Source organism: Meleagris gallopavo, chromosome 2, assembly GCF_905368555.1.
Source record: "Meleagris gallopavo chromosome 2, MGAL_WU_HG_1.1, whole genome shotgun sequence".
NCBI lineage: Eukaryota > Metazoa > Chordata > Aves > Galliformes > Phasianidae > Meleagris > Meleagris gallopavo.
In genome coordinates this window covers 1,624,790-1,650,194 of record NC_139405.1, presented here as the reverse complement: position 1 = coordinate 1,650,194, position 25,405 = coordinate 1,624,790, and the positions used below count along the sequence as shown (strand labels likewise).

At 39.5% G+C, this 25,405-nt stretch overlaps 1 protein-coding gene across 8 annotated transcripts in view; it reads left to right on the top strand.

Annotated features, from left to right (window-relative positions):
• Positions 1-25,405, top strand: part of VRK2 (VRK serine/threonine kinase 2) — a 44,965-nt gene that overhangs the window by 11,979 nt on the left and 7,581 nt on the right. For 7 of the 8 annotated variants that reach the window (XM_085218547.1, XM_085218550.1, XM_085218553.1 and 4 more), the window contains 5 exons: positions 1,149-1,241; positions 10,289-10,421; positions 19,843-19,963; positions 22,849-22,907; positions 25,104-25,285. In XM_085218547.1, coding sequence (XP_085074673.1) covers positions 1,149-1,241; positions 10,289-10,421; positions 19,843-19,963; positions 22,849-22,907; positions 25,104-25,285 — 588 coding nt within the window. The remainder of the gene's footprint in view (positions 1-1,148; positions 1,242-10,288; positions 10,422-19,842; positions 19,964-22,848; positions 22,908-25,103; positions 25,286-25,405) is intronic. The other variant, XM_085218549.1, reaches the window with a different exon arrangement.

Genomic DNA, 25,405 nt, shown 5'->3' with positions numbered 1-25,405 from the left:
AGATCTGTGGATTGAATGTTGGGAAGCTCAAACCAAACTTTTTCTAATAGGTGAAAACAGACCATACACTTCAAAAAGTGTGTCTAGACTGAGCTGTGTAAGCCCATTCTCATGCTTTAACATGTATTGATTTTTTTTTTCTTTCAATGTTTGAAGGGTATTGTATTAGACATCCATATTTGTCAAAGTTCACAATTGCATGCTTGAATGCAAAAATTTGTGTGTTTGCTGAACTGTACTACTTTACTGGTAGTACAAGCTGGATAAGGCTGGTTTGCAAATACCAGTTTCAAAGACCAGTTCAAAACTGGCATGTTGTAACAGAACATTCTATTATGTGCTCATTTGTGCTTTAACTTGTTAAAGACTGCTATTACTGAATAGAAGTGCACAGCAAGTGGAGCAGAGGCAATGATTGTAACTTGAAAGAAGAGGAATTCTAATTGAATCTTAAGAAAAAGTGTTTGCAGAAAGAATAGCATTGCTCTAGAGCGTGTATCCCAGAGGTTGGACAACACCCATCATGGGAGACTTCTAAAGCTTGACAGTACAACCTGGCCTAACTTACACTGCCACTGCTTGAAGCAGGGCTTTAGACTGGATGCCCACAAAGTTTACTTCTAACCTAAAACAATAATAACAGGTGAAGGGCTCTTACAGTCGTATCATCGATTAAACTTTGAACTCTTTGGCTATTTTTATACTCTTCAACAGCCAAAATTGCTGTTTTCTGAGTTGCCAAGTGCACACGTTTTTAAGTATCAGTTAAAGCTGTTGTATCTCAGTAAAGAGCTGAAGAAAGATAATAATGAGGAGGGGACAGTGATTTGAGATGCAAGTCATGTAATAAAATTCAGGATCAAACCTTCAGGTCTGGTTGCGTGCTCTCCTGATGTTCCTCCAGAGTTTGCTAAGTGCTTTTTTTTGCTTTGTGACCTGGTATTCTTATGGCAGTTAAACAGGGATACTCATGGTAAAGCAGAGCTTTGGACCCTGTGGACACAGTGAGCAATCTTTGTGCTCTAACTAAAAACAGTCACCTCAGTCTGGGTAGCCCTTGGCTTCACTGTGTATGTGTGAAATATTTGCTGGTAGAATTAAGGGTGGAGTGGAGATGATGCTTTCTTTTTGTTTTAAATCCCTTCTAGCTGGATACTTTGGAATATATACATGAAAATGAGTATGTTCACGGTGACATTAAAGCAGCAAATCTGCTTTTGGGCTACACCAATTCACATGAGGTAAGAATGTTTACTTATCTACACTGTTACACTGGAGTTTAAGTGTTCAGTAGCTTGCTATGTCTATTCTTTGTTAACAGCCTACATATTAGGAGAAGTTGGGGCATAAATATTCACATCCTCTCATGACAAATCCAGTAATGACTCTAGAGCTTTAGGTTTGAGAAAGAGAACAATGAGTTTTGTTCGGATTCTTAGTGCTCTGCTGACTGGGATAGTAGTAAGGGGCAGGTAGACTGATCAACTGAGTAAGTTAGAAAAGCTTACTGTGGTTCTAGGTTATGTTGGTTTAAGGATAGTAGTAGGATTTAAGGATGTGGCCCAACTTTTGGGGTGTTCTAGCTTTCTAATATTGTTGCGAATTTTGATTCTATGCCTCTGAGTCTTCTTCCACTTGTAGTGGATATGGCAGGTGAGTAGGATTAAAGTCACTAAACAAGTCTCTAATACCCTAAAGTTGGCCTTGAAACTGAAGTGTTTTGATAAAACATTGTGAAACAAAACTTTTGATCCTGTCATATTCTTCATGATCTTACCACGTCTTTTTTCGTAATACAATTTGAGTATTCTTTTTTTATTGAACGTGGGGAAAAAAATCTCTAACTTCATTTAAGTATAGTTAACTGTAAGCAATAGTTCTCCTTTTTTTTTCTTTCCCTAACACAGTGATGAAGAAACAGATATTGTGAAACAGCTCATTGCCATTAAAGGTTGAGCCATTAAATTGTATCTGCTTTCTTACAAGTTTCAAGTTAAATGGTTGATTCAAAATTATCTTTTCAGCTTTCTAAAATACATAGCTTAAGAAGTATCATGACTTATCAAGCAGCCACTTCTTAGACACTGGTAGCAGCCAGTGCATAATCTCAGTTTATGATGTTTACCAGCCTGCTGAATCTGGGAAGAAGGCTATTTAGAAGCAGAACGATCTGCTACCCGATTCCATTAACATAACTCAAATGACTTTTTTTGTCTTGACTATTGTGTATTTTTATGACAACAAACTACGCTGCTGTTTTTTACATGGAAATCATTTTGGAAGTGTCCGATGACAGTAATCATAAAATTTTAAAGCATGTGGCTGACTGTGATCTGGTGCTGTTGACTTAGATCACCCCACAATAAAGCTTTATTTTTCATGTTGTCTGCATGAAGATTATGTTACTACTATTTAGTTTTTGTGAGTAGTGTATTCACTGACAGATTGAAAATAATTTTGAGTGAAAATATAGTTTTCTAAATACAGAAAATAGATATTTCAGCTAAAGCAGTTCCTAGCTCAAAGTGTACCAATGTAAGCTACTGCAGAGATATTGTTTCAAATTTTGTTTTGGTAAAATGTGTTTTCCTTTGAAATGATTCTGTAAAACAAATAAATCACAAGGTTAGGAGGAAAGGATTTCTAATATTTGTTTGCCTTGGTAAAATGTGAATTAAACTTGTGTTTCTATTTGCTTAAGAAAACTCAGAGCTGTTCAGTTATTGCTAAATAAGAGTGAGGTTGAACTTAAAAAAAACTCTCTAGTCACAGGTCCCCACAATTCTGCAAGTGCCATGGGTCCACAGGTTTCATTGAAACCAGGATAACTGTTCCATGCTAGACTTGGAACCATATTAACAGAGCCTAAAATTGTAACATGGATGTGTATGTGCATGTGCTGATCATTAGGGATGTATTTTAAGGTAATGTTTACTATATTTAACTTACACAGGGCACTTGTCTCAATTGAGGCAGATTTTGGTCAAATAAAAACAGATTTCCCAGCTTGCCTGTAACTTAAAACATGTATACTCTGTGGCTCGTTGGAATAATCTTAGCAACATTGCAGCTGAAGTTTTAATATTAGAAGATGTCACGGAATTCAGTACACCTTCCCTTGAAATTGATTACTTTGGTGTGCTGTCTGCCTTCTATACTTCATTAATTTTTCTTGGCACTCTACAAGTAGGTAGGCTCAGTACTGGACAGTATCTTCACACAGACTTGAGCATTCAGAATGGTGCATTTATTACCTCTTGGCCATGTTCACATGCCTATAATTTGGATGTAATTTCGGTGTGAAAGTTGCCTCTTCCTTGGTTCAAATGTCCTGTTCCTATTGTAAGGTTCATGATGTTTGGACAATCTTTACAACACTGAGCTGCTGCTGAGCTGATGAATATCTTATGGTTTTATTGCAGCAGTATTTTGGAAGCTCTGTGAGGCCCCACCACCGACTCAGTGTGATAGCAATGTGGAATAATCTGTCCCGTGTCCTCCAAATGGTTGTCAGAGATGCTGTATTTTAATTTGGCAATCTTGCATCAACCTTACGTGCTTCAGTTAAAACCTCAAACACTATTATTACCACAAAATGTCTGTGGAGCACGTTTTGCTCAATCTGCTTTCTCTGTTAAAGTGGTGGGTGGCTAGATTGCCTTGTCACGTTTTTAAAAGCAATGGAATTGAGAGGTAGAGTGGTCAAGACAGTTTCACATTTAGGAAGCAGGAGCATCTAGCCAATAGCAGAATCAAACTCAGGAGCACATAAGCTGGGAGAGCTCTAGCTTCAGGGATAGCATAATAAAGCTGACTGATTTAACAGTTTATGTGGTGAGTATTTGCTATGTGTTCTAAGTTAGAGAGTTATTACTCTCTAGGATTTAGGATTTTAATATAAAATAAAATTGAAGTGTAATTTTAATTATAGAAGTTCTGGTTTTTAAATGGGATCCATAAATCTCTATGTAGAAATACTTTTCAGACTTTTTTTTATATTGTTTTGGTGAAGAGACAGATCTCTACGCAAAACAAACGTGGACATTTACACTGAGCTTTGCATTGTTTGTTATTTTGTGGTTGCTGATGTGTACTACTATGTCCAAATTTGCCACTGATGTCCTGCAGTTCCAGAAAAGATCATTTCTCTGTGTTAAACTTTCTGCTCTTATGCTGTCTCGTCTATAAATTAACCGAGTACGCTTACACTGCTGCCAATAAATATCAGTCCCTTCTTGAAATAACGTGAAATCCATACTGCTATCCTTTACCTTCCGTGGCAAGACAGAGAAACAAATAAAGTAAAGGTCCTGTCACTCTATGACCTCCAAATGATGTTTAGATATGGTTAGAAGATCAGAAATCAACTGACCTCAAAGAGCAGCTAGCTGCAGATCTATTCAATAAAAGGGAGCGAGGCCATTCAGTGAGTTACAGGTCAAAAGATCAATTCTGTAGTCAATATGTTTCTGAACATGGACCCAGCACAATGAGTGACAGAACAGCAGTGATGTACTGAGGGAAGTACACAGCCCACGAATCTGGGAGAGGCCTGAAAGCAAACTTGAAGTGATCAGACCCGTAAATTACAGAAGTGAAGCACTGGCTCAGTATTGTGGGGAGTGTCACAGTTGTCCTGAAGGGCAGTAACTGTATGAGAAAACAGTAAGTGTTACTGATGTAGACTCTAGAAGAGGAATTTGAATCCACTAAACTCATTTAAACAGTAATACAGTTAAAAGAGACAAATGGGCACCAGACAAAAGCTTAACAGTGGAGTTTGTAATGAGTGAAATGAGGTTTGGTAGATTCTCTCTTCAAAAGGTTTCTTGTAGCATTTTTTTTCCATGCAGTGTATGGGCAGACATGCTGGCAGTGTTGCAGACTCTCAAGACTGTACCAGTAGCCACCTGTTTGGATTTTTAAGCTGCAGGCTTTAAAATTGGATTTGCATCTGTTTTAACTTAGGTTTTAAGTTTTTCATAGGCATCATAGTTAAAGAATAAAATTTGGACATAAATCATAAATGGTCTGAATTGAAAATGAAAAAGGAGAATGAAGGAACATCTGAGAATATTAACTTTAAGACCAGCTTTCGATAGAAAAGTACAAAGATGTAAAGTGCATGCATTGGTCATATGAGAAAACATGCATGAAAATAATTCCAGCTTTAAGCTGTTTTTCATTGTGTGATGAATCACTGTGACTTCTGCTCTTTAGACTTGCTTGACAGATTTGCTTAAGAGCAGGTGAATTGAGAAAAATAAAATTCTTCTCTGTTCTCCGTCGTGTGTTTTAGGAAGGATACAGTACACAGAGATATCATACAGAAACTGTCTTTAACACGTGGATAATGGCTAAGATGTACACTCGCATTGGTTCAATTTATTTTTGTAGTTATGGCCCAAATGTCTTGGACTTCAATTGATTCCAGCACTAGGATTTGTTCCTGTTCCTCCTCTTGGCTCTAAAAAACAAACAAACCAAGAAAGAACAAAAGCACATTGTTACAGAAGAAAAGGAGAGCAAAGAAGCTAGACTAGGATCCCAGAAATGGCTTAAGATTTGGCCAGCAAGGATGTCATTGATTCTTTCTGTAGCTGAATGAGTCTGCAAAGGGGGCTGGTTTCTTCAGTAGGGTTTGGGAAGTAAAGTAAAAGCAAAGATTGGTTTAAGCACAATTTCAGCATTGTGATGAGCTTGATGTTCTCTTAATGTGAGATATATTTCAAAAATATTTATTTAGAAAGAAAGAGGTACTATGACACTTAGTGTTCAGAAGGAATGTATATAGTCAAGTAGCATTTTATCTTAGAATTGTTTATGCTTTAGCATCTACAAAACTTGTGATTTAACTGCTCTTTTCTTTGGGTTTTCTACTTCAGTGTTAGTCCTGCCTGTGAGATGGGAGCCACTGCAAGTGTTTCCCTCTAACTGGACTCAGTCCTCTTAGTCTACTTGATGCTTGCCTTTTTTTTCCTTGTGTATAATGCTTGTAATAAATGCAGTTCCAGCCAATATGTTCTTTCATCTTTACCTGCTACAGCTTGGCAAAATTCAGACATTTAATAAAACATTAAAACTGTGTGATGCAGCATTTTATGTTTTAACAATAGTGTTACTACTTTGCCAATATTGTTACTCCTAATTTCTTAAATGTACATTTCTCTAGCATCCCATCTCTTCCTTCATTTTTTTCTGGCGCCTCATTCCATTCTGTATATATGAGCAATGAGCCTGTCTCTCACTGCAAACTGTCCTCTTCAAGTGGATGAGCCTTTAAGACCCTGAATGTAGAAATTCAATGCTGAAAAGTGTTGGAAGTGGCCTGAAATCCCTCCTGCAGATGATTTCTTTCCTTCTTTATTTATTCTTTTCACCTTCATTGGCTTTTGTTTTGTAAAAGATGCTGTTCCTGTACTAATCTCTATACTTGAAACTTATCATCCCAAGATGGGCTCTGACCCCAAGATCTATTTTAGCCTGTCTTTTGTAGTACAACGTCCAAAGGAAGCTGACAGCTCTATCACCATTGGCAACCTGCCTCATATTAGTAGATGTTTGCTTAATTATTTACAGTGCCTTGCATAAACTTAGTGGTACCACTGAAAATGAATTGGAAAGGGAAAATCTCTATCTTGTGATCCGTTCAACGATGAAGTTCCTGTCCTATGTACTTCAAGAGAAAGAATATACTCGAAGAATCCAAAGTGTCAGACTTACAGCATCCCCAGCCAGTGCAGCTATGTGATATAATGTGTACAAGTTGTAAGAATTTTATGTTTAGTAGATATTTAGCACTTTATATATAAAAGCATTGTGTAGGAGTCACGCGGACCGCTGAAACTACAGCTGGTTGCTTGTGCACGTAAATAATAATTATTTGTGCACCTAAATAATTATTTGTGCATGCACATAATTACTTGTGCCTTTGTGGTGATGCTTGCTTGAATAAGATAGCATATGTGTGTTTGCATGAAATTAAGTGCAAAGATTTTAAAAATCTGGCTTCTAATCTGTAGCAAAATCTATTAGTAGCAGACCATGCTAGGCACTCCTGAGTCTAGTGCAAACTGGAATGCATTTTAAAAACAAACAAACAAGAACCCTGAGAAGAATCAACGGGGTTAAAATAAGTGTGGGGGAAGGAGGAATATATAGCATAACGCAGCTAAAACCAGCTGTTCTAGGCTTACATCTCTTGCACCTTCATCATCCTTGATATTTCTTGTTTGCAGTATCTTACATATCTTACTCTGCACGTTTTCTTTTTCTTTGTTTGTTTTGCTATCCCTGTAGTTTGCAGATGAAAAATGTTTGATTTTGGAAAACATGCTAATACTGACTTAATATTTCTCAATGTTCTGTAATACTCATCTTCCTTTCCCCCTTCCTATACTCTTTTTAAAGTAATAAAGGAAAAAAACCCCAATGAATTAGCTATCCTTACCCACCATGTTCTGAGCAAATTTAGAAGGGCAAGCTGTGGTACATTATCAAAAAGTGAAAAGCAGCTATAAAGAACTATATATCTTTTTAATGATGAAGGGGCTATAATGAGAATTGATGAAATGGAATTAATGGTAATTTAAAATAATGTAGACGTTCTAATAATAGTTGTGACAAGGTTGTAGCAGTGCCTTGCTGGTTTTGTACAAGCTAAGGGGACTCATTTTGCAGGTGGCCAAAAGGCTTTCTGTTGAGAAGCTGCCATCAGCTCTGTGATTATGGAAAAGATGTGGTGTGAGAGCTGTACAAGAGGTTGTAGAAGTGGTAAATGGCTTGGCCAGAAGAAATGGGCTGAGCAGTGACAGACGTGGCCAACTTTGGAACAAAGTGGTGTGCTCACAAACATTGCATGTGAATGGCCTTAAGAAGTCATTGCTTCTGGTGTCTGTGTGTTGCCTCCTTCAGTCAAGATAGGATAACCTAAAGCTACTCCTAGCTTGTTGGGGTTTTTTTCTGCTGTAACTTTAAAATTGCTTTACTGATAGTAATACTGATGGTATTTTAAGCAACTTAAAATGTTGCAAGCAATACTTAAAACTAGATCAAAGAATATGTAGTTATTATGGATGAGAGGCAGTAACTTCTTTACAGAGTTCAAATTTGACTGGTAAGGATTGGTGGCTACCCTTATAGATGTCCTGCTGTTAAGATATCTGAAAGTCCAAGGCTGGGCTGCCATCTTGAAAAGATCTAGCATGTTGTCCATCAGTCCCAGCTCAATTAGAAGCAAAGAGCTGTTGGAGATGCTTGTCCTTGATTGTTTTCCTATAATGGCTAAAATCTGATTTGAATGTAAGATATAGTCTGATTTTTTTAAAGGTTCAAGTCCCCTTTGGATTTCATCTTAGTGTACCTGATCCAGCTGTATAGGCAGTCTGTAATCAAGCCAAATCCAAAACCTACCACTTATCTGGGGAAGCGTATATCTTCTAGCCTGCTTTCCTTCCCAGCCCACCAAGGGTGCAGAAGACTCTCAAAACTTGGTATTACAAAACTTTGAATTAGTTCTCTCATATGGACTGTGAGCTCAATTAGATACCAGGTACAGAGCATCAGGAATACGCTGGAGAATGAACGTAGGAGAAAATCAAATCAGTGAACCCAACAAAGTTTATGCCTCGTCCCAGATTTTCTGAACGTGCCTACAGTCTTTAATCTTGTATCACAGTTTGTATGGTCTGTCAGGTGAAAAACATCATCGGTAATCTTAAAAGCCATCACCCTGCAGGAAGCGAGTGCTGCATCCCAGCTCACACGCTCCAAATAAGCACAGATCCTGCAGCAGAAACACTAAAACCAAGAGACCAGCCATCCCAGGATTTGAAGCTGCCTGGAGCACAAACAGGAATCAGTAATTCAACAGCATGCGCTGCAAAATGATGCACTAAGTTTTCTTGAGGGTTTTTTGTTTGTTTGTTTTTCCTCTACCAGAAGTGATATAATTAAATTAAAAGAGAGTTCTGGAGGAGTTTATTTTAGACTGTTATATGGTAAACTATTTTTTTTTTAGCTGAAGAGGAAACAAAACTAAGGTTAGAGTAAGAAAAAGGTTTTCTTTGTAATATAATTTAGCAAAAATGCTGTTAGATGATTCAACTTCAGCACCACAGGTTTGTTCCACTGGCAGTATAATAGCAACCTGTAGCTTTATTCTATTTTATTTTTTGTGAAAGGACTGTCCTTAGATATTTATTTAAAAAAAAATAAATAAAAGCAGTTCTCAATGTGACAGCTGGTCAGTGGGAGGGACGAAAGTGCCAGGTGAGCATGTGCAAATGACAAAGTGAGAAAATAACCTTTGGGATATTATGGGGTGGATGCATTGTGATTAAGGTCCAGCTGCTTTTTTGCTACGCTGTGGTAATTGACCACATGTATTAAATCCTCCGTTGTTGGAGGGTAGAAAGAGTTAATCTGAACTTCACGGAGTGAACTTGTCCTCAGTGTAAGTGGCAGAACTGACATGGATGCAGTACCCCCTGCACTATGCTTAGAGAGAAATGGGTACCAGGTGATGTGTTGGGGGTCGTCTGGACAGGCAGCACAGGAGCACTGATTTAACTCCATGGATTTACTTCAGAGTAACTTAGAGTGAAATTTATCTCTGTGTCTTATTAAACATTAGTTTGAGCTCAGGAATGGTTTACGAAGTTTGCTTTCTGGATTGTGGGGGATACTGTTTTGTTTTGCTTTGTTTTATTGTATGCATTCTGTATTAAATCCTCTTGGATGCCATTGCCAGCACTGAGTTGCTGGCAGTGGCATCCAAGAGGATGAGCCTATGGTGAGGTGAATGCCCTGCACTCCATTGGCCGTGGCCCCTGCTAGCACTGGAGTTCAGTGTGCTGGGGGAGCTGCTGCCACATGGCACCTGATGAAGCTGTGCAGTCTCAGCTGATGGAGAGTTTGAACAGGGGAGTGTGGTAAGTAAGGGGAGGAAGGGGTCCCACAAGCAACATGAGGATGTGTGAAAGACATATTGCAGTTTATGGTGTCTAGATGCCCACCTGGAGAGGAGAGAGCTTGGGAGCGAGATAAAAAGACTGAAATTCTGCTCGACTCTGGTATAAGATAAAGACTGTAGTAGTAGAAGGATTTAAGTGGGGAGGGCAGCTGTTATAGCCCCCAGTTGTACATATTTTATCCTGAGGCACCATTTGGTTTAATAAAATTTAGATCTAAGGCTGTCCTTAATCTATCAGTTTCTTAAGACTTAATTATAAAGGTTATACTTTCAAAGGACAAAAGCATTATTCATTTGTCTGTTCATGTCTTCCAGGTTTATCTTGCAGATTATGGACTTTCCTACAGATATTGTCCCAATGGGAACCACAAACAGTATCAGGAAAATCCTAGGAAGGGCCATAATGGGACAATAGAGTTTACCAGCATAGATGCCCACAAGGGAGTAGGTAGGTTTCTTTTTTGTATTTCAGAGAAGTGATTACAGAATGAGTAATCAGGCTGTGAGAGCCGATGTACACAATACAAGTAGTCGTGGGGATTGCTTGGGGTTGATCGGACCCTTGTGTGATGACCTCTTCTTGTACCTGCAAGCACTTCTTCAGTGCTGGTGGGGAGGGGCAGCACAATTTCAACTGAAAGGCTGCTGCATGCGTGGTACAGGAAGGGGGACTGAGATGCCCTAAGAAAAGCTCGCCATTAAGCTTAATTAGTTCGTGCTGGGAGTGCTGGTTTGTATTGCTGTACTCTGTAGAGACAGAGGCAGTGTTTGCTAATGTTACATTGTCAAGGAAAAATGTTTCAAGTTTGCGCTGTCCTTTAGGGAGAGCTGTGTCTGAGTGTCACCATCTGTGTTGTAAGAGGGTATTTCAAGATATTTCTCCTTCTGCAAGGAGAAAAACCTTTTCTGAAGCCATAAAGTGTTAACTTTTTGAAATCTTTTTCCAGTAGCCTTTCATATATCTTACTTATTTAAACTCACTTTGATGGTATTGGAAACACATTTGCAGGTAAATTACATACATAGTCCTTTTATTGGATATTGATTGTACTGCCTTGCATTCCAAGGCAGACTTAATTCAACAATTCCCTAATTAGTTAAAGTCATAACCTATGTCTTGTATTCATTTACCATTAATTAAACCTTAGCTGTTTATTACACCGCAGTCCAAATCCAATAGCAGACCCATAGAGCCATGGAAAAGGGAATGGGAGGTCAATATTGAAAATATATGGTGCAGAGTCCCTGTGATGGCTGCATTGTTCACAATCAATATGGTCAATGCAACACAACTTTCTTAGTTGCTATGTCAGCAAGACAAAAAGTCAATTCTAATGTTATGCTAGTGAAAAAATGGTGATTATTGAAAAACTTTGACTCTTGCTACAAAACAGTGTTTTTGTTAAACTTTTCTTCCTTTGCTCCCCCTTTGCATCCCCAAGATCTTCTAAAACAATAGGAATGGTTTTCTGTTGTCAGTTTTGCTAGAATCATAACGTCACAAGTGATAACTGTTGAAATTTGTGCTCGTTAATAGCTGCTGGAGTGTTACCTTAAACTAATACTTTCTAACGAGTTTTAGTTGGCACAAACAACTGTGTATTATTGCTTTTTCTATTAAAAGGGCCATTGACCATGTAATGTAGAAGGTCTTGATAATTTGCCGGCACTGTTAAAGCCTGCAATCATTTAACTCTGGTCATTAGGAAAAATGAAATAAGACTGTCAAGTATTTGCCGCTAAAAGAATTGCACAATTTCACCTTCTAAAAAATATTTGGTGATGAAGAGGACATCTGTTTCAGCCTCTTCTAACCTGCCCCGTGCATTTTCTGGAGGTTTGACTCTGACTTGCGTTCCTGATACTGAGAGGTTTGTCTGTGTACTTGTATTTTATGCGGCACTGTGAATATGTGGGGCTCAGCAGTTGAGTAGTTATAGCAGCTACCTGGTCTGGTAAAGCGGTATCTGTTGTTGATTGCTTGATTAGAAGATCAGTAATTGCCTTTATTTGAAAGGAAAAGGAAATTTTAATGGAAATGTGTGGCAAAGCATGTCCGTATTCAACCGTAAGTTTTTGTATTTAGCAAGCTTGTGGGTTAGATTGCTTTCTCAAGTAGCTAAAGCCACGCTGGAACTGGAGAAAGCTGGCAGACTCTAGAGAACAAAATATTCAGAAAGGTGGATTGAAGAGGTGTTTCCCCTATCTTACACTTGAAAAATTTATAGTTCGTAATAGCTGTGAACAGAAAGTCTGCAATTTTTTCAGTTGCTTCCGCCAGAAAAGCCTGCAGAACATGATATCTGGTGTGTTGCAAAGAATCCAAACTGTTCGTACCGAATGTCTCAGCTCTGACTTTGTAACAGCCTGAATCCATTAAGGTCAAGTTACCAGTTTCTTGTATGCAGCAGGTCTCTCAGCATCCCAGGGAAAATATGTGTCTGCAGTGACTTCTGCCAAAGATTCCACAGATCCAGATGGCAAAATACAATGACTGGTTTCGCTCATCTCATGTCTTGTTGTGAGCTTCAGATTTGCAGAGATCTTTTGAGAAGCTAAAGGCCTCCAACAGCTTTGCAAAGGGCTTTTCTCAGCCATCTCCTTTATTCCTGACATGATGGAGTCTCTCAAGCACAGTCTCAAGTACCAAGTGAGAGGGGGTGCTCTTCCGAAAAGTGCTTAAAGGCTGCAGTACTGTTGCCAAATTACAGCTGCATAGGCAGCCTTAGTTCTGGTCTTACCCAAATTTTCAGGATGGAATATGTTTTACCTGAATGCTCTCAGAATGTAGTTCATTTTTAAAAATGTTATTTTATATAAATGAGATCCTTTCCAGAGGGCATTTTCTGATAAATGTATTTCAAACCTTAAACCCTCTAAATAAGTACCAGTTGCTGTACTGAGGTACGCAAATGAGAACATTTTGACTTGCTCTGGTTTTATTCATAAAGTAGCTACCTGAATATATGCACTGATTTGAGATGCATGCTGAAACTTAAAACAAAATTATGAATTTGTTGCTTTCAAAAGTGCCTCTTGGCAATGCTTGAAGCTGATAACCTCTTGCATAAAGTCAATCAAATGCACCCACTTCCTACTAATTTAAATCAAAACTGGTGTTTCCCTAGCTGAATTGAGAGATTAACCCAGCTGCATGCCTATTTATTCCCCAGGCTTGTTTTGGAGCTCATCACTTGTAGAAGTTATGCAGTCCATCAAGATCCAGAAAGTTTCGCTTTTGAGCAGCACAATTAGTCCATGTTTGTCCAGTAGCCTCTGGTAAGGGTTGAGTTGGATGTGCCATTCTAGGAGCAGATGTGAACTGCATCTTCAAGCAAGCTGACTTAGTGTGTGCCAGCGTGTCCTGTTAGTGGCTTTGTGCTGGAAGACGAGGGGAATTCTTGTGAGCTGGGAATGGCAGGGAGGAGCTGCCCTGCTTGTTTCTTGGCTCTTCATGCTGGTTTTAGTTTTTGCAAGAATTACACAGTTCACACGTTCACTATCCATTGTGTGGATGCCTACCTGAGCAACCTAGTCTAGGGAGCCTACTTTGGCAGGGGGTTGGACTAGCTCCAGTCCCTACAATTCTGTGATTCTGGCCCTGCAGAGTGGACTCTCCCGTGCTCTCTGAGGTTTCTGAACTTGTTGGATGTTTGCAGGTATTCACCACAACTGCAGCTGTGTTTTTCCCATACCTGGAGTTCATCCTCAGTCAAACCAGGGCCACTCTTGGGACTTTTTGCCACAGAATCCTACCCACAAGACCAGTTCTCTGCAGTTGGTGTCTGGATCTCTTTGCAGATGGTGTGTGGCCAATAAGCAGTGCTGAACGTGGCACTGTTCTACTGGGTTTGTTAATGAACCTCCTTTTTACTGTGATGCAAATTCCATATTGCACAACTGCACTGTTAATTTTAGCATAGCACTTGAGTATGCATTGTATTCATTTTTAATGACCATTCTATATAAACTGTATTACATTGTTGGTTGATAATTAAAGAGAATTTTATCTGTACCCAATATACATTTAAAAAAATTGTTATATAGTGTTAAAATGTAATATTTGGATCAATGCCTCTTATGGATTTTTGTAGATTTTCTACTCACTGAGGCATGCAGTCAATACCTAATTTCTCTGGAGATATACTGCGCTTAACATATTGAGTTTTTTTTAAATACTCCAGTCCTGTGCATTGAGTGCATAAGACCAGTTTTAATTTGCTGTCGTTGATGAGCGTAAGACTATGAACCATCTATGCTGAATTCCCTCCAGCATGTGTTTTTTGCCATAGGCTTCGAGGTAACTCTCCCTTTTAACAAATGTTGCACGGTAGGTTAGTGGTTTTGCCATCTCACATCGAGCAGAGTGACTACCAGGGCTGATAGCTGCATCTGGAAGACAGCAGTGGTGACTTACGACAGGCATAAGGCTAAGCAGAGCATCTGATGGAGTTTGCCTCAGTAAGGGCTGCTTTGTTAGTCCTGTGCTGGGGGAAGACAGCTGTGGCTCCCCTTGATGCCACATTTTAGCCAGATCTTTTTACCCTTCCCGCTGGGTTACTGCAGCCTGGCTCCTCACAGTCCATCCTGATGTTCGTATACAGTGTTTGTACAGGGCACTTTGGGCTGATTGTAGAGACAGCTCTGCGGTTCTTGTTCTTGTTTTCCCTGTGGATCTGACAGAGCTGTTGCTGTTTGATATTAAAAACATAGCTTGGTGCTTGTCCATTTTTCCTTTTCTGTTACATGCAAGGGTTGACTTGAATATCTGCAGGGCTCATTTTGTGAGGAGGGATGTGCAGGAATATAAACACCTGTGCCTGGAAAAAAAATTCTTTCTGAGCCGGCATGGCTTCTAGAGAACTTCAGCTCTAAATGGCTTTGGATCAAGAGGTTTATTTGGCATCTGTCCATGTATAGTAAGGAGTCAGAGGGACTGCATTTTTTGTCGGTCACATGAATTATTGATTTGCTGCACTTTGGTGCGTGCCTCCCAAAGACTGTGTGCAGGACAGACTGTAAATCTAAAAATGAAAAGAAAATATAACTGATAAAAAATGGGTGGAACTTTGCAGTGTGAAATAAATAAAGTGATGTTTTAGTTTCTGAATATTGGATTGGAAACGTGTCCACAGTAGAAGAGGGAGCAGAAGGTCACGGGAAGCACAGGCAGAGTCAGGCTTTAGAAGGAAAAGAAGGAAGATTGAATAGGTTCTTAAAACCACCTCTGTAAGCTTATTCTGTCCTGCCAGAACAGTCAGAAGGTGGCAAAAAGAAGATGTTGAGCATCACCATTTTCCAGCACAGCTGATGAGTGTGGCTGAGAATTAGCAGTTTTCTTTAATTTTGGTTTCTCATGCTTTACACCAGGAATTTAAACAGCTAGTGACCCTCACAGCTGCTTGTCAGCCCTTTGTCTATGTGGTTTTTTAATTTATTTTTACAGAGGAGTAAAACTTCTTGTTTCCATGTGTTCTGCTTGCTGCAATCCAGGACCTTTCACTTCCAACCCGGTGCCTGTATCTCTTGCCACCACCATTTTATCTCCCACTCAGATCTCACTGTGAACTTCCTAGCTTTATCTTCCACTCCCTCTTCTGCTGCAGACACATTTCCAATCCAGTCTCCCCACCTTCCCCTTGCTTAAATCTCCCCCCACCAAATCAGGACACTTCAGCACATCCCATCTCACCAATCCTGGTTTTCATTCTCTGCCTGTCTACGAGGATCACAGTTTGGGAATATCAGGCCCTGCTAGCTCTCATTGCACTCAGGCGTGGCAGGACAGAGCAGTAGTGTCGCTGCTTTTGTGGCTCTTGAGGTGAGTGACGTGGCTGCTGTGCAGAGGTTGCCGTGGAGGCAGCCTCTGGGAGGATGTGAACCCTCAGCACTGGGGCTGATGTTGCCACTTCACCCAGCTGTAGTGAGCTGAGTGCTGGGAGTCCCTGTGCACCTGTGTTCCATGCCTCTCAGCCCTACAACTGCATAGTTGGGATTCGAGTTTGGAGACCAGAGCTGGCATAGGTTGAGTTGCTTATTGCTGTTGGCCAGGTTGAGTTATCTGGAAGAGGTGTATTCCAACACAGCGTTTGCACTGGATTTATTTTTCTTTGTGGTTATTATCAGCGACTGGTTCTGCAGAGTGCCAAGTTAACTGTGCATTACCTTGCATGTGGGAAACAGAGACTGCCCCAGCCCCTGCTGGCAGCTTCCTGCCCAAGGCAGGGTAACTCTGTGTAGATGGCCTGCAAGCATTGCAATTCATTTAGCTTTTTTGCTTAGCTGTATTTACCTAACCTTTTCCTGTAGCCATCCATTCGATTTTTCACTCAACTTTAAAAAAAAAAAAAAAAAAAAGCCACTTTTATTTCATTTATTAAAATATAGTAATGATACATTTCTACCATAATAATATTTCTCCGTAGTCATGTTAACACTCCTTTTCTTTATGGGCTTTTGGATTAATGGCTGTGGTGTAAGTTATATTTGTTTGTGATTTAATATGAATTTGTGTGCTGTAATGCCAATGAGAATGGGGAGTTCCAGTTCGTGTAGACACAAGATGAGCAGCTAAAACGATCTTTTTTATGAAAAGCTTCCAATTTAAAGAAAAGCTAGTGGCAAAATTGTAATGCAACAGTGCTAATTAAAAATAATAGAAAAACATTTCATTTATTGCTCATTAGCCTCCCGGATTCTTACAAAAGGCCTGAGAAAGTTAGCTGAATGAGGGCCATAGAGGAAAACTCCCATTTTTACGTGGTTTGAAGATGAGTTTCTCAGAAGTAGTGTAGCATCGAGAGCTCAGTGTGGTATCATTTATGTTCTATTTTGAAATAGATATCTGAATTTATATTAGGGCTCAAATGGCTGCCAAATCCAGTATACAAAGATGCATGGTATATTTCCTTCTCAGGGTGAATTGCTTCAGTTACTTTATTCTGAGTTATTGTTCAACCCTATGGCTGCAAGTTGAGTATATGTTTGTAGTGCATATAAAACTTCTCGTGGCCTGACTCTGATTTCACTGACATGGCTGTTAATTCACTAACTTCAGTGGAGTTAGCCCTGATTTATTTGGCAGAAGTGAGGACAGAATCGGGCCTTAAATCTTCAAATAAAAAAGCTAAACTATAAAAATACAGTGAAATAAAATACTGCCAACACATTCTCATTAGATAGCATTTAATATGAGACTAAAATAATAAGAAGAAAAAATCCTGGTTACTAGAAGAAAAAGAAATCAAATATCTATTCAGAAAGGAGAAAGAACTATGAATTTGTAGTCTACAGAAAAATAAAAGAATTCAATGTAAGTATTGCTTTGAATACATACATTTATAACAGTGACAACTTATCAAGCAGAATTGTTGTGTTTCTGCCTGGCAATCACATTTAAAATGAAGCCAGATTGACTTCTGAGTTGATGTTTGTCAAGAATTTGTTTAATCCCCATTCTATAGCAAATTCATTTTTCAAGTAAGCTTATAGTTGATATTTATTTTTTAGTGCTTTATTTGGGTGAAAATCTAATTATTCATTGATCGTAGATCATATTAACTCATTTAAGATTAGTTATTTGAATATGTTTTTTACTAGGGTCAAAATGATGTCAAATTTGAGGAAGTTAGCATCTCTGGTGCTGAGCTGAAAGGGAGCAGAGAGAAAGAACAAGCTGGACCAGTCAAGTAATCACATGTTGACATTTTCACGTGGATCTATGAAAAACACGTGTAGAAGTCTTTTAGCAGTAACATTGCAGTGACCTGGGAGATAAAGTGATGTGGGAATTTACCATCTCCCTGTAGAACATTTCCCCTTTTAGTGATGTACGGCTCAGTTACGTGGGCCTTTTCTCCTTTCCAGCTGGCTACTGTGGCTTTAGGAATGCATTAAGGTCTTCCCTGCACCCATCTCCTGTCTGTGGTAGCTTTACTGTAGTGCCAGTCCTGGAAAGGCTGAAGGATCCAAATGCGAGCAGCAGGTAACTGAGCACAGCAAGCTACGTTCGGCAGGGAGCGTTTTGTCAGAAGACCACTCATCTTAGGTTAGCTCCTGAAATCTCACTGACTTAGCATTATTTACAGATTGGTATCAATTAGCTCCAAATGTGCAGAAAAGTGTCCTGCTGTAATTTTGACAGTTTTTTTTCACTAAAGGCCACTTTACATCACCTGTCTTACACGAGCAGGGGCCAGAGAAGCGTTGTGTGAAGACTAGAGGAGCTGCAATGGGAGCGCTGGTTTATATGGTTCTAATCTGGAATTGCCATAATGGAAAAAGGAGTTGTGAACACATGTGTATGAATGGAATTGTTCCACGGTTAACAGGAGATTTATGGCAGAAGAAATCACTACAGAACAGCAAGTGGTAGAGATTGTGTTTTTATTTTAATACGAGAGCCAAGTCTTGCATTAGGACACTGTTGAATTTAGTGTAGAAAATAAACGACCCCCGAGGGACAGCGTAGTGTTGTGTTAGATTGAAGAGCCTTTAATAACCCCGTAGTCTAATAGCAGTTAAGATAGAGAACACATAAGAAGTTATCTTCTGCTTTTACAATAATGTGAGCACGGTAACAAGAAACGGTTATGATGTGTTGGCATCGTAGCTTTTAGCAGATGACTTTTTAAATTAAAAGATAAGTTTGCTGAGTGACTTTCTGGAATTTAATGAAGGCCCATAAAATATGACATCTGTTTACAACAGGATTAGCAGCACCGTGCTCAACTACCACTCTGTACTCCAGACAAGATGCATCAAACAAATCTGAAATCTTTCATTCCTGCTAAGTTCAAACTCATTTTGGAAAAGCATAAATTGAAATTCTACATCTGTCTTTAATCTTGATTAACAGTTCCTGGTTTTGCAGGTTCCACGTTGTCTTGTCTTGGCAAACTATAGGCTGTAAATGTGCACAAATACATATTGCAACAATTCCTGCTTGTTTAGTTTTCTTGAACTTAGTTTTCTTTGCCTAGCAATAAGCAACAGCAAATGGGTTAGTACTGCAATTTCCCCCTAGAAAAGTCAATCTATTGATTACCTTCACTTACCTGTTTTTCTGCATGGGAGATACCTGGGGACGGGTTTAGTTTTGGACTGAATTATATCTACTGTATTTACATTCTGTAGTTAGTATATCCATTTGGGTTGTGCAGGATGAGAGTAAATTCTTCCTGAAATAATTTTCCTTTGTGGAAACAGTGGGAAATTTACACAGGACTTGATAAGCAGCAAGTGTATGTTAGCCTGAGCCGTGGCTCTCCTCTCCACAAACCGTTCATGGTACTTGCAGACAACTTGGGCGTGCAAATGTACACTAGATGGCAGTTTTGTCATATCTTCCGAGCACCAATAGCTCTGTAGTAGAACAGGAAAGGCCATCAGTGTTTAGTCTGCGCTCACAGGGTCCCTGCATGACCAATGTGGACCCCATGGACTTCCTGCAACATGTGTTAGCAATTTAGCAGCAGACATTTATTTCTTTGTTTTACTGCTTGGCTCTTTGAGAAAGTGTTGGTACTCGGTTATGGGCTGTCTGGATCATGTCAGAGGCCATGGGGATCAAGTCCATGTGACAGGCCAGACTGAGGAAGGATGAAGTTGGAGGAGGTGAGGAAAGTGACCCTTACTTCAACAGTAACAAGTCACTGCCTGTCTGTGGACTGTGGCCAAAAGCCTGGGTGTTTTAGGTCTAATGCAGCTGAACAAACAAAACACTTTGCCCATTTGGCTTTTTCATATTTCATCTACAGTACTTCGGTCAAAGTCTTTTCTATTTCCTAAGAAGAGGTTCTTATTCTTTATCTTTTTCCTCCTTCATCTTTTTTTTTTCTCCCTCCCCCTCCCCCCAAATTCTGTTTTAGCCCCGTCCAGACGAGGTGACCTTGAAATCCTTGGCTACTGCATGCTGCAATGGTTATGTGGGAAACTACCGTGGGAGCACAACCTGAAGGACCCCGTAGCTGTCCAGACTGCAAAAACAAAGTAAAAACAAAACAATACGCACGTACACACGTCAACATCCTTATCATTTAGCAAAGTGAGTCTGGGAAGGACAGCCACACATCCTGTAGGGTATCACAAGAAAGCAAGAATGATTTTCCTTAATAGATGCTAGAAGCAGTTACTGATGTGAACTTTCCCTAATTTTTATGGATGTATGACTGTGGAGATGCTATAAACTCAGCTGCACAGTCTGGTCATTTTGTCTGCCGTGTATTTTTTCAGTACTCCTTTCAAAGCAAACACTTGTGCACGAGCACATGCCTTACTGCACGTGTAGAAGGATGTTACAGATTTCCACTACAGGTCGTGGGGGCTTTGTAGAGACGATGGTACAAAAGTCTCTTGGAAGTTTTCTTTCACATTTGCGTTCAAGGTATTTAACTTTCCATTTGATACCTATTTTTTTAGCTGTTTGATGTAGGTTTTTAAATTTATACAAGCCTACTGCTGGTACATTTAAATAGCAGCATACTAAATAACTTGTGTAAAATCTTTTCTTTTTCCTGGCATGACTCATTAGAGCTTACTAAAGCAACAGAGTGCATTAGTGTTTTCTTTCACTGTTTTCACAGTTGGGACTTTAGAGAGTTAATTGCATGTGGTACAGCATTGCCTGCAGAAGGCTGCACAGAAGAGCATTTATCCATAAATGTAACATCACAATTGGAGGAGGCAGCAAACTTTTAAGTAGGGCAAGTCACAACAGAGGTACACAATGGGGATGGCTGATCCACAGAAATCAATCTGCAAATTCAGTGTGGCATCGGCTCTCAACAGAGAAAAAGGTTAGCCTGCAGACTGTGGATAATACAGATTGCATCTGTAAATGTTGACATCATATGTTATGTTTAATATTTCTCCTTTAGAACCTCTGATCATTACACAACCCCCTGCAAGGTAACACTTACACAATTCAATGTTAAATCAATTTAATCAATCAGGTTGCTTCACTAATTCTTCCCTTGCGATTAACCCTTAATTCTTCCCTTGCAACTGCTAGGATTTTTAGGATGCCAAGCAAACAGATGCTTAGGAGGAAACGCACAGAAAATGATAGATTAGATTAGCAGCGATATCCTCCTAGTCTAATTAATTAAGCACCTTGGTATCAAGTAATGTTCCCCTTTAACGTACCTTGTTTTTCAGTGCCTGAACTATTTTCAAAGGCTAGAAACAGTCATCAGCATACATGTGTGCACTCAGTTGCATATCTGTCACTAAGTACATTAGCAGCCCAGGCAGATTGCTTCTGGGCACACCAGTCTCTTGCTGTGAGTGTGTGACTGTGAGGAAAAAGGGCCAGGCCTGCAAGGTGGGATGCAGCTGAGAAGCAGGAGTCAGAGCAGGACTCAATTCTGTTGTTCACGGATGGTATCAGCCTTCCCTTACAGGTTCTTAAGCCTCTTCTACCAGTAACACTGGGTCAGTGAGGTCACTGTGCCAAACCTATGGGCTTTGTTAAGGGCTGCTGGTGTACTGGAGTTCAGAAATTTTCATGCTATAATTGGAGTGGGGTCTCTGTCTGAATTGGAATTTAAGCTAAACTGAAGGAAAATAGACACATTTAAATGTTTTGTTTCTCCAAAACAGTCATTCCTTTTGGTATTAGAGAACAGCTCCTGGTGAGACCAAGGGTCCATCTGGCCTTGTTTCCTAATTTGAGGATGGTCAGGAGAAAGAAGTATTAAGAAGAATAAAAAAGGGACTAAATTACTCTTTCAGTGAACTGCATTATTTTTTGAACATTACAGATTACCTGTATTTATTAAATAGGGAAACGAAGTGACTGTAGCATGGAGATGTGCTCTGCAAGTAGCTGTATGTTAAATAACCCTCCTCCACTTTTTATTACAGAATGCAAAGCCCACATAGATAGCTTTGCAGGGCAAGATTCACAAGCCTGAACTTCGAGGTGTCCCTATTACCACAAAAGTGTGGGCTTAGAGCAAGGCATGCCTGGTCATCACATTTCTCTTGCTGGGTCTCAGTAAAGCTGTTGCATACCAAACAAACAAATTCTAAGTGACTGGGTAACTAGATTGTGGCATTGGAGGTTATTTTCTAAGTACCCCGATTCTACACATTTGAGAACATACCTTGTTCCTGATCAGTGGACCTTTGTGACTCCTTTAAACAAAACAAAGGATCCTTTGACAGCATTAACAGCACAGCTAAAGTAACAGATTTCACTCAGGAAAAGGGAGCTGGTGCATCTGCAGGCTCCTGCAAGTGCTAAGAAATGGGGTTTCCTGCCTGCTCAGAGATGAGAGCTGGTGATGCTTCACCCCATTCTAAGGTATGATTTATTCTGGTTTTCTTTGTTACTCTGGTTTTGGATAGACAGAAAGTAGATCTGCGCCCTTGCCCTTTTTTTATTTTTTTTCGTGCACAGGACTCAGTGTTGCTTCACCTCCCTCTCTGTCCCTGTCATCTCTGCCATGCCTGCTTGTAATTTTGACAGCCATCACGCAGCTGTCTGTGAGCTATATGGCAGAAAGAATCTGATGTTAAAGGCAGATAAGAGCTGCAAATTTTCAAAACGCAAATATTAATCACTAAGCTGAAATCAGAACAAGTTCAAAGGATTTTTTTGTCTTTCTAGAACACTTAAACTATCTGCAAAGAAAAACTTAGAAGTAGAGTCTTAGCTGTAAACGTGGTCCTGCTGAAATCAGCAGCCTCCAAAGAGTTAAAAATACAGCTGGAAGGGGGAGATCTTGTTTTAAAAGCAGTGCTGTGAATCATAATCTATCCTGGAGGTCCACTCCCTTTGGAATTGAGACTTGCTGTCTGCCTAAAATCCCAAATGAAGAATCACCTGCTCCAAAACTGCATTAAATTGTTGTACTCTCATGTTGTTTCAGACTTATGGATGAGCTCCCACATTCGGTGATGGAATGGAATTCTTCTGGAAGCAGCTGTAGTAAGTGTGCTCGCAGTGTGTACCACATAGCTCTTCAATCTGTTACGGAAAATACTTAGATGTCTTACTTTATTTGGGGAAGCAGAGGAAAAAGAAAAATGATACAAATGTAGCCAACTTTTCAATTTAAAATATTAAAGTGAATTGCCAAACTTTGACACCTTAAGGCAGATGCAATTGTGAGGCCTGAGTCCATGCAGTTACCAGTCTTAGGACAAACCAAGAATATCCGAGTCAGTGCCACCTGAACTTTCCTGACATGCCTCACAACTGCATCAGATCTAGAAATCAAACCTGGCTCAGTTTCTCCCTTTTTTGTCCCCATGCTTTTTTGATATCCCGTCTGCATCCTTGTTGTCTTCCCTAAACTTCCCTCACTTTTCTGTCTACCTGTTTACTTGGTGAGTTAGTTACGTTCTGAGAAGATGGCTGCGACTTCTTTAGTGCACGTGGAACAGATTGGGGGTGAGGTTTCCATTGTCAGCAGCTTTTTATAAGGTTTGGTTCTTTCTCTTGCCAGATGTAGGAGTACAGGTTTGGTGGTGGTAATGTGCAGTAAAAGCTGAGGGACAGGGGATTAATAAAGAAATCTCTGCAGTGCTCAGAGATACGCTCTGTATTAAATAGGGTATTAAGATAGCAAATAGTACAAAATATCTGTAATTCGGGAATGGATGCATTCAGGGCAGTTTCCCTTTATCCTATTTGTGTAAAATTTGGCACTGGCGGAACCTCTCTGAATGCGTATCTGTCCAGCATAATAATTCACCCTGCAATATCTGTGTTTAGCTGATAACAGGGTAGTTACATAATACTCATTGTGAGATTATATGTCAGACTCATTAATTTAGGGTGTAATTTAATTTAACTAATATTTCTGACTTCAGTGGAATTGGATCGTGCCCCTCATGTACAAGCTTAAGCTTAAAGCATTTTTATCTTGAAGGCTTGTTTACTGCAAGGGCAGAAACTAATTTCTGGATGCTGTTGGATGCTGGTCACTCTACAATGCACAATTCTTGATGCTTAATGATACTTGGTGATTAAGAATACTTAGTGCTTTTATTGCAGGAACTTCTGATGCTGCTTTTTTGCTCTGTCCCATGAGCAAGCGCTAAGTGGGCAATGCAGACATGGAGGGCTAAATTTTCAACCCCCACGAGCGGTAGAACAAAGATCTGAATCTCATCTGTGATGCACGATACATGACGTAAGGGATTTCAGCCATAGGTAATCCAGGCTGTTTAGGAAGGAGTGACTATCTTAGGAATAGAATATGTGCCCACAAAAGGTTTATAGCTTAGTATTTTGAGTTTGAAAAAGCAAATGAACGCATAGTTCATCTCGTCATTCGTCTCCTTCGCTGAAATACAAAAGTAGCACAGAGAAAACATCGCACTTCCTACGAAAGTCAGCTTCTGTTTTTATTTATTCAGTTATTTTCGTAATATCTGCATTTGAGGGATTGGGATGCAGGACATGTTACATAAAATGTATTCACAGTCTACGTACATATTTAGTGAGTTTTTGCTTCTGGGATTTCGCTGGCTGCTAATGTCTGGTGTGGCATTCAGTTTTAGGATGCACTTGGGTTGTCAACTGAAAGAAAAGTTTGATCCACCTGTATGTTTTCCCTAAGAGCATTATTTTTGCACGCTCACTGGTTTTCTTGTTTCTAGAGCCACTCGAAAGTGAATGCAAAATAGTGCTGCTGTTAGACTGTATTAGTATGTAATCCCCAAATCAACATTTGTCAGACTATTAGAAAAGAAAATTTTGTCATTCACTGAAGCATTCTAAGGATATCTATACAGATTAAAATAGAGTTGTTGAGACTAGTTAGTATTTAAAGTCATATTATGATCCTTCAAATATAAAGTTCTGTTTTATACAGAAGTATGCAACATTTGTCAGTAGAGTTGATTAATTACTGTGTTTGGCTAACTACCACACAAATTACTGCATCTGCAGAACAAGACGCAGTGCATAAGGGTTAGCTTGTTTATCCAAGTCTATCTTTTCCTTTCTCATCTCCAAAAGACAAGATATTGTCAGCTCTGTTTTGAGAGTTGTCTTCGGCTGAAATTTTGTCATCTTGTTTGGCAGTATAGGGTTGGCACCCATTTTGGAATTAAATGCTTTCTGAAGATCTACGTCTACACCAAGTGAAATTTGCATTTGCAATACATTCCACAGGTGAACTATCCAAGTTTTTGGTGTGTGTTTATGGCTTAGCTTACGATGAAAAGCCAAAGTACCAAGAGCTTAAGAAAATCTTGCTGGATGGACTGAAGATGAGCGGAATTCCCTATGATGGCCCTCTGGAATTTTCCACTGCAGGATGCACACAAAATCACAGTGCTGCTAAAGCAACAAAAGTAAGTGAGTTTTGGAATTATTTCTGAAATCTCCTGCTTAATTGTTGCCTTTTATTTTGCAAAAGAGGAAATAGTTTAAGATCGCAAAATGGGACTGACACAGCAGTTCTTTTTGCCTTA